This window comes from Pelobates fuscus, chromosome 5, assembly GCF_036172605.1.
Source record: "Pelobates fuscus isolate aPelFus1 chromosome 5, aPelFus1.pri, whole genome shotgun sequence".
Taxonomy (NCBI): domain Eukaryota; kingdom Metazoa; phylum Chordata; class Amphibia; order Anura; family Pelobatidae; genus Pelobates; species Pelobates fuscus.
In genome coordinates this window covers 16017095-16032928 of record NC_086321.1, presented here as the reverse complement: position 1 = coordinate 16032928, position 15834 = coordinate 16017095, and the positions used below count along the sequence as shown (strand labels likewise).

General features: G+C 39.0%; 1 protein-coding gene across 1 annotated transcript; it reads left to right on the top strand.

Annotated features, from left to right (window-relative positions):
• Nucleotides 1–503: 503 nt before the first annotated feature.
• On the top strand, nucleotides 504–15258 carry LOC134611990 (serine/threonine-protein kinase N2-like). The gene is made up of 18 exons (XM_063456371.1): nucleotides 504–617; nucleotides 2234–2393; nucleotides 3310–3498; nucleotides 4625–4734; nucleotides 6826–6969; nucleotides 7534–7609; nucleotides 8678–9683; nucleotides 10210–10333; nucleotides 10568–10704; nucleotides 10831–10906; nucleotides 10996–11087; nucleotides 11202–11384; nucleotides 11647–11709; nucleotides 11967–12043; nucleotides 13024–13166; nucleotides 13825–13935; nucleotides 14859–14936; nucleotides 15076–15258. The coding sequence occupies exons 1-18, from the start codon at nucleotides 504–506 to the stop codon at nucleotides 15256–15258; spliced, it is 3066 nt and encodes a 1021-aa protein (XP_063312441.1).
• Nucleotides 15259–15834: the final 576 nt, after the last annotated feature.

The following is a 15834-nucleotide window of genomic DNA, read 5'->3' as shown; positions in this document are numbered from 1 at the left end:
AAGGGAGTCATCAGACCGTCTGGATGGTGGAACAGCTAAGTCTCTACCTCTTTTGGAGGTAGAGACCACAGGTACCCTGACACATACCCCCTCTGTATATTGCCCAAGTGTTCCAGTATGCGGGTTTTTAAAGTCCTCATAGTCATTCCCACGTACTGGAGTCCACAAGGGCACCAGAGGAGGTAAATCACATTACTAGAATGGCAAGTAAGAATAGAATTAATCTTATACTCCTTTTTAGATATATTCTATTTTATTTTATTTTATTGCATTTTAGTAATTACTGTTTATATGTATGCATTCTTTAAGATATGACAGATGTCCATCCTCAATATGGAACTCCTCTGCCCTAGTTGGACAAATGTACTAATTAATTCCATACTGATATTGTACATTATGTATTTATAATGTCCTTTCCTTTATGCATACCATTGCATTATTACCGCTATTTTGTATATATAATTATGTCACTTTCAATAATGTAAGTCCCTTTCTATGCGAGCATGCTAAGAACTATACCAGATGCCCATCTACAAGATGGAGTTTCCAGCCTCGAATGGGCAAATGCATTAAACACAATCAAGCTGGAAAATGAGCGCCGAAAAACCGGAAGTGATGTCAGACGCCGGCCACCCGAACTTCCGCCCATGTGACCGGCAATCAGAATAGCGGAGAATTTAAAACGGAACAGCAACTGGATGATTTTATGCACTGATGAAAACTCGGACTGAGTTGAAACGCGTCTGCATGACTGTGATTCTGTGAGTCACCATATGGGACCTGAACAGTTACTATTTTAATTTCCATTTACAATTAATCTATACTTTTTTATCATCACTCTGCCGCTGTTCCTTCTACCTCTGAGGGATATCATCCAGGATTCTCCAGCAAAGCGATTTGAGGCATCCTTGGGCACTAAATACAGAGCCTGGTACGGCTCTGAAATCCGTGAGTGTATCCAATTACCTCCATATTTCTCTCTTTGTATGTACAGTCTATACTATGTACCTTTTTTATTATTGTAGGTACTGACTACATGGGACATCCCCCACATATATCTGTACATGTATAAGTATTATTTTATATTTTTATACACAGGGAGTGTTGTGTGTATTTTGGCACTTGTTGCTTCTAATACCTTTCTTACATTTTGACTTTAGGGTGTTGGGGAACACCTTTTTCACTCCAGTACTGTGTTTTTGTTTTTACTGTGTAAGCGCCATTCACTTCCTTTTTTTATTGTGTCTATATACTATACATCAAAATGTAGGTCTGGGTCTTGTGATTCTCACAATATAAAGCTCTTCAATGTAGGATTTATAAATAAGGTTTTTAAAATACGACCGTTTGAAGATGGCAACCGCAAAAATACTCTGACCTGTGCCAGGCTGCAGCAGCAAGTGATGTCATAGACAGGGCCTTTTGCACCTGCTAATGTTTTTATAACTGTATGTTTTAATGTAACTGTGAAGCACTTTGGGCAACAACGTTGCAATTAAATGTGCTATATAAATAAATAACAGTTACTCCGCCCACTCCAGTTGTAGACTACTGGTGGAGGCAAGAACACTTCACACAATTTCCCCAGAAATTGTAGCTTTTCTAGTTATTATTATTATTCTTTATAAAGCGCCAACAAATTTATATTATGAATTTATATTATCTGTTTTATTGTTTAAAGTCTTTGCTGGGCCATTTGTTCTGTATTTGATACTGTCTCTATAATGGTTTTAATTTAAATCCTCCCAATTGTTTCATTCCCATTAGTTTTATTAAAAGCCAATAACATGTATGTTCTGCATTGATCTGCCGTTATATGCTGGTCTTTTGTTTTACATTCTGCATTTAAGTTATTTACAGGTTTTTTTCATTAAACTCTGACTTGTAGTGAATTAAAATCTGAATTACAAAACTGAGATAAACATTGACACACTGTGACTAAACACGAGATGGAATTTCTCCAAATCACTAATTTTAATTTTAATATTTGCAGTTCAGATTTTGATTTGCTACATTCCAGATTGTAGTGATTAATCCTGAGTTTTCATACTCTGAGCACTATATAGAATTTTAACCATTTATAAATGCCATGCAAGTTCGACACACACAGTATTTGGACTTGTGTGTCTAACCTTGGACATCAGCTAGTGTTGGACAGCAACTTTCAGACATTTTGGCCAGCCGATAAGGTCTATTGTTCTGTTGATCCTTAATCTTTTATTTTTTTTAACAGGCTCAATCAATATTACATCAGGCAAATGAAAAGCTGGACCTCCTTAAATATTCTATGGAGGAACTAGTGAAAGAACTTCCTGATAGCCATCCCAGGAAGAGTATTACCACCGAGGAATTGTCCCTTATTTCTAACATATCCAAGCCCGCAGCACTAACGGGTAAGTTCTTTTGTCCCTGAAAGATCTGTCAACGCAGGAAACAAGAAAAATATATTTAACATTAAAGTATCAGAGCACATGTCCATCTAGTCCATCTATGTGAAGTCTGGTGTGATCTCGCAGGTAGTCTACTGATATTCCAGCAGAGTTTATTGTGTATGACGTAAATGCAAATCTAAAGGTGACCGGTGACATTTTACATGATAACAATATGGAACCAGCACACATATTATCTGTCATCAGCATTTTTTCAGATTAGTTTAGTCACCATGTATAATAATCTGAACATGTGTAGTTGTCATGTTACTAAGGATTTGTCCAGTCCCAGTATTTTCATGAAATTCTGTTTTACATTATTTGCATATTCTTAGAGTCTCCCTAAGTGTAAAGGTTAATCCAGAAGTGCACTCCTTGTTGGTTACAACTTGTGTAGCGTGGCCTTGTTGCATTCTGAATTACTCCTGTGTGTGTTTAGAAATATCTACAAATAATATAGGTTTCCTCTCTAATGGCACAAGTGAGATAAACCTTGTTTTAGGATCGAGCAGGGACTATGTGAAGATACTGAGTTTTTATCTGTGTGTAAATTCTGTTTTGATTAGTTTATATCCTATAACGATGTAAAAGCTGCCTTATTGTTGAATATTCTGTGTTTCCTACTTAGACCAACCATGAAGTTCCCTTTAACATAAGGGGCATATTTCATGGTTGCTGAAGGTCTATTTCTTTCTATAAATATGCCGGTTTACAGAGATGATAGAGGGGTGGTGGAATCCATAAGGGAATCTGATATTTGATTATTGTAGGAAATGTATTGAGTAAACATTTGGTGAGAGGAGAGTGAATATATTCCTGTGATGACACAAGTGAAAATTTAATAGTCATTGTTACAATATAAATTCTGATTGTTTGACAGGTACCCTGAAAGTGAAAGTAAAGAGCTGTAACAATATTCTGGAGAATGTACCTGGCAGACTAAAAGACCCGTCAGTTGTTCTCCCAGGAAGGAGGACACGTCAAGGAGGAAGATTCTCATTAATGAGCCGGATCAGAAAAAACAACCGTGTTGGCAGTCAGAACATCCGAGAGACTGTTGGCTTTTCCAGTACAGTGATTTTTATCTGATAATTTCCATTATGTGTCCAGTGACGCTCAATAACAGAACTTAATATCTGGGGTATCGAACTTCTGCTCTCCCACTTAGCCACTCAAAGGAAAATCAACCTGAATAATTATATCTCGGTACTGGGGGGCTGCAGGTCGACCCCCAATTATATAATTGTAAAAGTGCTGCGGAATATATAAATGATAATAATAATTACTCTACCACATCTAAACTGCGACTTACTCATCATACAAACTCCATTCTCTACATTACTCACCTAACAGAAAAGGCAGAGGACAAAAATATAATTTTTTACATGTTTTTCGTTAAAGGACCACTCTAGTGCCAGGAAAACATACTCGTTTTCCTGGCACTAGAGTGCCCTGAGGGTGCCCCCACCCTCAGGGACCCACTCCCGCCGGGCTCTGGGGGGAGGAAGGGGTTAAACTTACCTCTTTCTCCAGCGCCGGGCGGGGAGCTTTCCTCCTCCTCCTCTTCTTCCTCGCAACGTCATCGGCTGAATGCGCTGGCGCGGCAGGAGCCGCGCTCGCATTCAGCCGGTCGCATAGGAAAGCATTCATAATGCTTTCCTATGGACGCTTGCGTGCTCTCACTGTGATTTTCACAGTGAGAAGCACGCAAGCACCTCTAGCGGCTGTCAATGAGACAGCCACTAGAGGCTCTGGAGGCTGGCTTAACCCTCAGTATAAACATAGCAGTTTCTCTGAAACTGCTATGTTTATAAAAAAAAGGGTAAAAGCTAGCTGGACCTGGCACCCAGACCACTTCATTAAGCTGAAGTGGTCTGGGTGCCTAGAGTGGTCCTTTAAGGAGTTTTTGTGTTATTTTATTTCACATATATCTCCTTGTTTATATTCCAACCATATCACCTGGCCAACTACAAGTTTGTCCATTTTTTTTTCATTTTTTTGGGGGGCGTGAAGGAGAATAGACTCCCCAAATAAAATCAAACTCCTAGAGCTTGGTTAAAGGTAATAGATCAAACTTTATATTGCCAGCTGTATTTTTACCGTGGCCGTGTGTTGATTACATCCTCAATAGGAAATGTTCTTTAAAATACAATGCTATTATCCTATTAACTTGAGTTCCTGAAATTTCCTTACAGACGAGGTCCGTGCTCAGCTGAAGATTGACCAGATTCCAATGGGTTCAACCAGTTGGAAAACTGTGTCTAATCCATCCTGGAATGAGACATTTAAACTGGAGTTAAATAAGGTACGAATTTAGTTAAACTCAAGTATATTGACCCTAGAGAGAGAAAACACTTTTCGGAAATATTGCCTTAAGGGAAAAATAGGGACAAAAAACCCCATCTTGATGATAGTTTTCAGGCTAAGTGGATGCCTGTATTATTATTATTTTTATTTTCTGTTAGTAGGACTATTACATGCCTAATTAACATCCATTGGTGGCCCCAGGAAGAATTTATACTAATCCATAAATCTGCAAATCCTGTAAAGAGTTGTCTAAGCCAGTATAACTGGAACTCTTATTTCTAAACATTTTAGGACCTTAATGTGTCTTCAGCCAGTTATGATTTACAATTATTATACATTGGGTTTATCTTTCATTAGAAATTGTTATGACATTGTATAAAATAATTCAGTGACATGTTGCATTTTATAGTTACCGTATATACTCGAGTATAAGCCGAGTTTTTCAGCACATTTTTTGTGCTGAAAAACCCCAACTCGGCTTATACTCGAGTCAATTGTCTGTATTATGGCAATTTGCATTGCCATAATACAGACTGGGGCTGTGGGGGCTGCAGAGAGATGTTACTTACCTCTCCTGCAGCTCCTGTCAGCTCTCTCCTCCTCCGCCGGTCCGTTCAGCTCTTCTGTCAGCTCACAGTGTAAATCTCGCGAGAGCCGTGGCTCTCGCGAGATTTACACTGGGAGCTGACCGAGGTGCTGAACGGACCGGCGGAGGAGGAGAGAGCTGACAGGAGCTGCAGGAAAGGTAAGTAACATCTCTCTGCAGCCCCCACAGCCCCCTCCTACACAGTGCCCATCCACTGGACCACCAGGGAAGGAGAGCCCCCCTCCCTGGCCAGCTAGCAAGCAGGGAGGGGGGACGAAAAAAATGTATATATAGCAATAATAATAAAAAAAAAAAAAATAATAATAATTAAATAAAAAATTATAATAAAATAAAAAAATGTAATGAAACAAAAAATATTAAAATAATAATTAAAAAATAAAAATGCCCACCCCCCACCAAGGCTCTGCATCACACTCACACATACACACACTGCATTCATACACACACACTGCACTCATACACACACACACTGCACTCATACACACACACTGCACTCACACACACACACTGCACTCATATACACACACACTGCACTCATACACACACACACTGCACTCATACACACACACACTGCACTCATACACACACACACTGCACTCATACACACAGCATTCTCATACACACACACTGCACTCATACACACAGCATTCATACACACACACAGCATTCATACACACACACTGCACTCATACACAGCATTCTCATACACACAGCATTCTCATACACACACTGCATTCATATACACACACTGCATTCATATACACACTGCATTCTCATACACACACTGTAAATAAATATTCAATTAATATAATTTTTTAAGGATCTAATTTTATTTAGAAATTTACCAGCAGCTGCTGCATTTCCCACCCTAGTCTTATACTCGAGGCAATAAGTTTTCCCAGTTTTTTGGGGTAAAATTAGGGGCCTCGGCTTATATTCGGGTCGGCTTATACTCGAGTATATACGGTATTTGGTAGAAAATGTTTGCCACTACGGATTCTGGTTGTAGTGATTTGTCAAGCATTATCTAATAGCATTGTTTATTTGCCTACTTTCCCCAATACATGAGCTTGCCATGTGGATAGAATATGTATAGATGCAGACTGATTATAAGTTTACATACTCACCACGTCTGGGTCTGCTTAATTCTCTGTACACCTGACTTGATATGAACTGTGATCAATCTCTCACAGTGAGCAAGTCCTGCCGTGTCAAGCCCACACATGGAAGACTAGTAGTGTGGCTAGTGATGGGCCAAGAATGTGACAAGTTTATATCTATTCATTTGCCATCCTCTACGTATTGATGGAAAATAGTTTGTCAGTTTTTAATGTGAAAATGGTAAATGTGGTTAAAATGTGTGAAAATGGTTTGAGATGACAGCATGATTGGTCAGAAATATACATTCCTGGTAATAAAAGGGTTTATAGAAGAAAACATTTTTTCCTTTAAATAACTATTGCTCATTTAATTTGTACATAGTCCCGGGAGCTGGAATTATCTCTATATTGGCACGATCGGAGATCACTGTGTGCCACAAAGACACTGAAGTTGGAGGAATTCCTAGTGAACCGGAAACAGGAACTGTGCTTACAACTGGAGCCACAGGGCACCCTTTTCATCAAGGTGAGAGCCAATCTCTGGCCACTATCAATTTATAGTTATTTACCTATTTTCATTTAATAAGTTAGGAAACAGAAGGACGAATCATTTACACAACTGTACAATTAAAAGCTGGTGAATTTTATTTTTTTCCCCAATTTTACAGATTTCCCAAAGTTTACAAATATAAGAGCACTGTGAAATCTATTGATCAAATGGCACATTGTAGGCAAAAATAGGTGATTTGAAATGATTCCCTAAGTCAGCTATGGTCACATCTTTTTTAGCGTAACTTTCATTTCACACAATGCGGTGTTTAGCGAATAAACCCTTCAATATACGACATATTACTTATATGACAGCTTATAGTATCTTTAGAAATGTTCTCTTTTTGAGATAAAGGACACTGTATCAACTGATTAACTGTTTAAGTAAATGAAGGGCTTTGCTTATTGTGATTAGCTGTAGAAGAACAGATTTGAAGCAGTTTATTTTCCATTTGTGTGTCTGTTTATATGTTGGTTTGGTACAATGAGGATATTATCATTTACTTCTCACAGTTAACTCTGTTGGTTTATTTTGGAATAGGTAACATTTTCCAGTCCTTTCATCCAGAAAAGGCCAAAACTTCAGACAATTAGGAAATTCTTCTCCAAAAAACAAGGTAAGTGTATGTTTAACATGTCTCGCATTAAATAGCAAACCGCCCAGGGACCTTTAAAGACATCTGTCAAGGAGACTTGATTATTATTTGGTTACTGACAAGAGGTAACCCTTGTACCTCAGTACTAGCCCCCGTGTGATACAAAACTTGTCAAGCAATGTAAATGCGCTCAGTAACCAGTGAGGGATTTCATGTTTCATTTTCTTATAGGTAGATAGACTGATACATGTACTGTTAGGATCTCGTATCTTTCCTCCCCGGCAAGTTCCCCAATGTTCTCTGTGATGCTACATACTCACGCGCCACGGAGCATTATGGGTGGCTGAATTTGGCGCACAAAGATGCCAATCATTATACTAAACTAGTGTTCTTTCGCCCACTAATCATACATAATTCTAGTATGGCGTGGGGCAATTGAAAATATGCAATGCCTATATATATATTAACCTCTCCCAGTCCACGTGGTCCTGTTGGGGTTTTAGTAGCCCGAGAGTGCATTCCTTGTTTCTTCTTTTACTGATTTCTGAATTGTGTCTGTTTTCTCGATTCTTCTGATCTCTGGTATCCTTTGTCTTTGGCTGGTTATAGTGTTTATCTGTATCTCTCCTGTTCTTTACCGAGGCTTTCTATATGACTACTTTACCGTTTACCCGACCATTCTGAGGATCGGTATTTGGCTTGTTTATGTGTTGTGTTATAGTTTGTATGTTTTGGTTCTACGCTGAGCTTGACATGTACATCCATTGTAACAACCATAATATGGATGTACATCTTATAATATATACAGTACACACAGATTAAATTACGTATACCTACCGGACGTTCATTATTTTCATTGGATGCCAGTCCTCTTCAACATTAAACCTGGTTTCAATGTATTATTGTGAGCCATTGTTATTATAATATGTAAATCTTGACTAACAGTTAATACACTGAAACAAAGTTCTAGGCTTGCAGAATTTGTTACTAGTTTTCCTTTCTTGTTTCTGGATTGTAAATCCATTTTCATGTATTATTTATTACTGATCATATGCAATACTCATTGTATGTTCTCTGTTACATCTATAGAAGAGACCATACAGCCCGCTCTAGAGGAGGATACAGCTATTGCCATCCTACCATTGCCAGTGTCGGACACTGAAAGCGTGGTTCCATCACCGCCCGCTGTCGCTAGTAATAGTGAAGAGACTATGCAATCAGCATCTGAGGAGGATACAATATCTGGTAGTCTTCCATTGCCAGTATCAGACACTGAGAGTGTGGTTCCATCACCGCCCGCTGTCGCTAGTAATAGTGAAGAGACCATCCATTCAGCATCTGAGGAGGATATAATATCTGGCAGTCTTCCTTTGCCAGTATCGGACACTGAGAGCGTGGTTCCATCACTGCCGGCTGTAGATACCGATACTGAGGAGACCAGCCCATCAACATCTGTGGAGGATATAATATTTGGTAGTCTTCCTTTGCCAGTATCGGACACTGAAAGGGTGGTTCCATCACCGCCCGCTGTCACTAGTAATAGTGAAGAGACTATACAATCAACATCTGAGGAGGATATAACATTTGGTAGTCTTCCTTTGCCAGTATCAGACACTGAGAGTGTGGTTCCATCACTGCCCGCTGTCACTAACGATCCTGAAGAGATTATCCAATCAGCATCTGAGGAGGATATAACATTTGGCAGTCTTCATTTGCCAGTATCAGACACTGAGAGGGTGGTTCCATCACCGCCCTCTGTTGATACCGATACTGAAGAGATTATCCAATCAGCATCTGAGGAGGATATAATATCTGGTAGTCTTCCATTGCCAATGTTTAACACTGAGAGCGTGGAGTCATCACCGCCGGCTCTAGATACCGAATCGGAAGAGACCATCCAATCAGCATCAGAGAATGATATAAAATCTGACAATTCTTCATTTCCAGTATTTGACACTGAGAGCGTGGAGACATCACCGCCAGTTTACGATACCTATACGGATGAGATTATCCAGTCAGATGAGGATAGAATATATGACAGTCCTCCAGTGCCAGAATTTATCACTCTGAGCCCAGAGTCATCATGGTCAATTAGGTATTTTCACATATTCATCTTTCTCATCAATGCTGTTAAAACTGCTACACTTTACCATAAACTCCTTATTTGCTCCCCTTTAATGTAAGCATGTCTTTTATTACAGTTTGTCTCTCTGTATGTCATGTAACATTGTCTGCAGTTTGCTTGTAACAAGTAAAGTTATCAGAGAGAAATATTTTTACATAACGTTTATGAATTGCATTTTCACTGACGGGACTTGAAAGTTCTTCCCAGCAGAATGTGGAATTCGCCTGTTACCAGAGTGAAATACAGTAATTAATCACGGCAGATCCTTTGTGATCCCATCTGTAATTAATCAATTGATTTCACACAATACACAATCATTGTGCATTATAAAACATGGCAATCTACAACCCTAGTGATAGATATTCCAGGGGAATCCCTTTAACATTGCACTGGATGTTACAGAATTTTCCACTAAGACACTCTGACTATAAAGATATGATGATATCAGATCTAAACGGTGCCATCTAAATAAATACCGTTTTCTTCCTTCTTAAAGCGTTTCTCCTGTAGTAACATCGGACACTGATGCTGAGCCAAAAGATTTTCCTGTTGCGGATCGTACATCTTTTTGCAGCGATCAGCCAGGACATCATATTAGGATCCCAGATAGTCTGTATCGGGTAAAGATATATAATGTTTTCTAACTTGCTAATTTTGTTTATTTGTTAAGCTGTAGCACAAACTTCATTATTAATGAACATGGAATAATTGCAAGCTCGGTGTAGAATGTTTTCTATAAAATCATGGGCATATTTAAACTCTGGGTTTAGTATATAGATTGGATCCTCAATTGTTTTATTACAACAAGCGCTAATGGAACGTTGTTATTAATAATGTTTAACTTTCTTTTCCAGGATTATGGAGCATGCCAAGACGATTCTATGGACTACACTTCAAACCACGTGCCATGTGATACACCTCAGCTTGATGGTAGAGTCTCCAATCAGGAAACCAGTGTCCTTCAAGATCCGGAACAGTATGAGGACCCATGGTATGATAACTTACACTGTGTGTAATAGGAGCACTTGTTTTGGCCATTTGTTTTTTTTTTTACCAGGATGGGGGCTATACGGGTAATTATAAATATTTTTTTTTTTAAATGTTCTTTTCTTTGCAGCATCCAGCGAGGAGTACAACTGAGCCTCGAGGATTTCCAGTGTCTCTCTGTGCTGGGCAGAGGACACTTTGGAAAGGTGGGTTTTGGGTAAATTCCAATTCTAGTGAGAAATAAAAGGTGTCTAAACAAATGCTATCTAACAAATATATATATATTTTAATTCAGGTTCTACTTGTTGACCACAAACGTACAAACACCACGTTCGCCCTAAAAGTCCAGAAAAAAAGAAAGATAATTGCATCTGATTGTATTGACTAGTCAGTGAATGGAGAACACTTAAAATCCTAGTTTGTTTGTTAATTTTTGGGATGGTAGTTCTATTTGTTGTTCACAAAACGGATTCATTCACTTATTCCCTTTTTATTTTCAAGTCTTAAACATGAGAAGAACATCTTTCAGACCGTAAGCCGCAAACGACACCCATTCCTTGTGAATTTGTTCGCTAGTTTCCAGACAGAAGATCTTGTCTGCTTTGTGATGGAATATGCCGCTGGTGGGGACCTACTGTCAACTCTAACTAACAACATGGTGGCTTTTACAGAAAACAGAGCTATGTAAGTATAGTTTGAGGACTATGACCACATATCTAGAACTCTAAACACAATTGTGTCAGCTGGTGATTTAAGTTGGACTACAAGGTCAGTGAAGCATAGACAGATAATGATAAAAACTGACAGTTAATACCTAAGATAGAAGACAATGCAGGAAATATGACTGCGCATAGAGTGACACAGGATGGTGGCATGAAACCATTCAATGGTACAAAAACGTAATTTCCTTCCCTAAAATAAAACAGACTTATTATCTTTTCTACAGGTTTTATGCGGCGTGTTGTGTGCTTGGCCTCGAATTTTTACATAAAAAAAATATTGCTCACAGGTAAGTGTAGAGCAAAAACTAAAGATGGACATACAGTTATATTGTCCCCAGTAATGTTATCTATGTTTTACTGTACTGTGATTAGAATATTGTCTATGGTTTAATTAATTAGCTATGTTATTATGTTAACTTTATCATATGTTAGTTAAATCCTTCAATGTAACCTTTTATTTAGTCTAATTAAGAAAACCCTGTAATCCAAGTACCCTTTAGTGATATGTAAAAATAATAAACTCCTATTCTGCATTTTAATCTAGAGATCTCAAATTGCGGAATATCGTTGTAGACAAGGACGGATACACCAAAATTACCGACTTCGGTCTTGGCAAACAAGGTAAAAATAATTTTATATTTAGCTAAAGTCATTTGTCACAAAGTTATAGAATTTAAAGGGACACTCCAGGCACCCAAACCACTTCTGCCCATTGGAGTGGTCTGGGTGCCAACTCCCACTACACTTAACCCTGCAAGTGTAAATATTGCAGTTTTCATAAACTGCAATATTTACCTTGCAGGGTTAACTCCTCCTCTAGTGGATGTTTACTAGACAGCACTTCCGGGTTTATAGCACAGATTTTCTGTGCTATAGCGTCGCTGGACGTCCTCACGCTATGTGAAGACCTCCAGCGTTGCTGCAATCCCGATAGGAAAGCATCTTTCAATGCTTTCCTATGGGGAGGTCTAATGCGCGTGCGCGGCATTGCCGCACATGCGCATTAGGTCTCCCCGCCGCCGGTCGCGCATGCGCTATAGATCTGCCGGATGATGTTGGCAGGGGAGGAGCGTGGGCGGACACTGAACCAGCGCCGAGGGACATCGGCGCTGGATATAGGTAAGTCACTGAAGGGGTTTTAACCCCTTCAGCAACCTGGGATGGGGGGTGGGAGGGAGAGGGGATTGTTTTCCTGGCACTGGAGAGTCCCTTTAACATTAGCTATAGACATATTACATCCAACTGCAGTCCAAAATAAAGTATATATGAAATACAGGAATTAAATCAAATATTGATGTATAATAAAATAAGGGGCCATTGTACGAATTCACATCCAGTGAGAGGTTCAGGAAATGTTGGAACACTAGTCAGAGTAGATGCTGGAACACGATACAGATTCGTAAAAACCATGGAAAAATGTGTACGAAATTTCACAGAGAATCTGCAGATACAACAAACTAACTCCTTGCAGCAATATTCTAATATCAATTAGAAACAAATTACATGAAATTAATAAAAATAACATACTGTATATCAGCAAAATAAACCAACATCTATCTGTGTATTTACCGATGTACATTTATACTTTCTCTATTTATGAGGGATGGGATTTCACGATCGAACCCACACTTTCTGTGGCACTCTGGAATATATGGCGCCGGAAATATTTGAGAGAAAACCGTACACAAGATCTGTTGATTGGTGGAGTCTGGGCGTAGTAATTTATGTCATGCTGTGTGGAAGGGTAGGTATAGCATAGTTTTACCAATTTGTAAGATTCCTTCTTTGGAAACCAAAATCCCTTGTGTGATGTCATCCAGTCCATTGATGTTACTGATAGTATCTCAAACTATAGACTGGTTAGGCTTAAAGGGGCAACCCTGAGCACCATAACCACTTCAGCTCATTATAGTGCTTATCTAAATATCATAACCCAATACCCCCCTCTCCACTTTATCTAAAATGATTTTATATCTCTAATACACTCAATTTCTTTAAATAAAATATATTGTTTCTGCTTTAGCAAAACATTTACATTAGAGACTTTACCCACTGTAGAGCCCAGGCCAGCCCTGCACAGTGGGCGCTCTCTTTGTCACAGTTTGAGAAGACTGTATGCCCTCTCTGTGTTGGCCATTTTTTACAGAGCAGATTATGGGCTCTCATGAGTGTGAGTGCTATAAACACTATTGTCATCTTGAGACATTGTATAATGGTTTACATCAATAAGTTATTTTTTCATGACTCTCATTGCAGTATATATTACTCAGTGATTTTTATTGTATGTGTGTGACAATGTCTAGCAGAATGATAAATTAATAAATTAGTGAATAAATAGTTTATCACAAAATTGAACGTCTGCATCTTACAATGTGCATCTAAAATGTTTTTTTTTCTATTAGTTTCCCTTTACAGGTAAAGATCGAGAGACAGAGATATCGTATAAGGTTGTTAACACCGAACCTGACTATCCGGAGTTCCTGTCTTTAGAAGCACTCACAATAATAAAAAGTGTAAGTTGCCAACGTGTGTTTACTGCTTTCTGATTTTGACATATTGAGTAAGCTGAGGTCAGAATTTCCAATCACTGTTGATGAGTGGATTGCTGGCGAGCTGCCTTGGGATGAAGGAAGTCTGAGAGCTGTTATATTAGTAGTTATGTCTGGTAGGAGATAAGCAGATGGTGATGTTATAGCTCTTGGAAGCTCCAGGATTAAAGATTCCGCATGGAGCTCTGCTTCTAAACAGTACAGCTCATTTGGCTTTAATGATGTATGACATCACAGCTCAGCGTCTTACATCATACAACCCATCACCTTGTTTGAACTCTGACAGACGTTAGAAAGTGACATATAAGCTATACTGAAAGGGTCAAGGCATTGGGGAGGTTTGGAAATTTGGGGGAAAAAAAGGACTAATATTATTTACTTTTATATATGAAGAATTCTATTTTCATTAGTTAGGCACATTGCTCCATAGTATATACACGTTTTTTATTCTGTGGGTCGATTGATGCGTGCCCCTGCCTGTTCCGCTCTGTTGTAGCTGCTAACATTGTGTGTGTGAATGTGGGCTCGGGCAGTTTGAGTGGTAAGGCTCTGAAAACACAGCTGGTCCTGTGTGAAAACTGTGTGATTGGCTGTAACAGAGCAGAATAAGGAATCACAAACACATGGATCTAGATACAGAATAAAACAATTTAAACTTCTATTTGGTGAATGAAATAAATACAAGCAGTAAGTATGACTCATGCCATCAATCAGGGCAGAGCAATGTCTGGACACTAAACACGATGCCATGGTGACTACTGTTGATTGAGCTCTGTATTAACGTATACAGCCTGAGCTAAAGCGCAAATTTTACAGAACCTGCAAGAAAATGTCTTTCATTCTAAGTTTTTCAGTTAAAATATTTTCCATTTTCCCCCCTTCTACAGCTTATGAATAAAAATCACAGAACCCGTATAAGAGCCAGGATTGGTCCCTGTGACATCAAGAAACATCCTTTTTTCAAAGTATGTCCATGTTGTATAAATTCCATGTATGGATGTGTAGAGAGAACGACCATTATTTCTGAATTCGTAGTTTATTGGTTTATATTGTGGCACATATTTATTTTTCTTGTTTTCCTTCAATCTTTTTATTTTATAACAGGAAATGGACTGGAGTGCGTTATTTTCTAAGAACATCATACATCCGTTTGTACCATCTATTGCCGGACCAGAGGACGAAAGAGCTTTTACACCACCGGACCCCATTCTAACACCACCGGAAGAATCGCCTTTAGAAGACCAAGACCTGTTCCAAGATTTCGACTGGGTGTCCGATTGGATTTGAACATGGAAGCAGAAAAGGATGGACCGGGACTATAAACAACTGTCATTTTTATTTATTTATTTTAATAAAAGTTTGATTGATATGTTAATTGATGTGAGTAGTAGGAATCTATATATGTCATCAATCTAGAATTTGACAGGTGCCCTGCCCTTTCCCATGAAGCCACACCCACAACAGATGTGCTGGAGTGCCCACTGCGCATTCGCGACCTTCTTAACTACGCCCCCTGCTGCACCACCACACCCACAGCGTGTGCACCCACTGCGCATGAGCACCCCCCTCTAAACCAAACCACGCAGCGCATGCACAGTCCAACCGCTGACGTAGGGGGGTGATATAATCCAAAGGGACAATATTGTAGGAGTGCACACCTCGCGCGCTGTAAACCAAGCCCTATTCGTGTTTACAGACAACTTTAGCATGCTTAGACATGTTTTAAAAGATAGGGCGCATTAAAACCAAGAACCATTAACGGATATAATCCCCTATTTTGACAATATTTCACATCATCGAAGAAGAAGAAAAAAATGACCAGGACAATAAGCGATATTTGTATTCATTAAGCAGAAAACAGTA

What these genes read in the sequence shown, in the direction of transcription:
- LOC134611990 (XM_063456371.1), top strand. Translation starts at nt 504, where the DNA reads ATGCTAAGAACTATACCAGATGCCCATCTACAAGATGGAGTTTCCAGC. An exon ending in GCCGAAAAACCGGAAGTGAT is followed by an intron (nt 618 to 2,233) that starts GTCAGACGCCGG and finishes TTTTTTTAACAG; the next exon opens with GCTCAATCAATATTACATCA. An exon ending in GAACAGTATGAGGACCCATG is followed by an intron (nt 10,705 to 10,830) that starts GTATGATAACTT and finishes TTTTCTTTGCAG; the next exon opens with CATCCAGCGAGGAGTACAAC.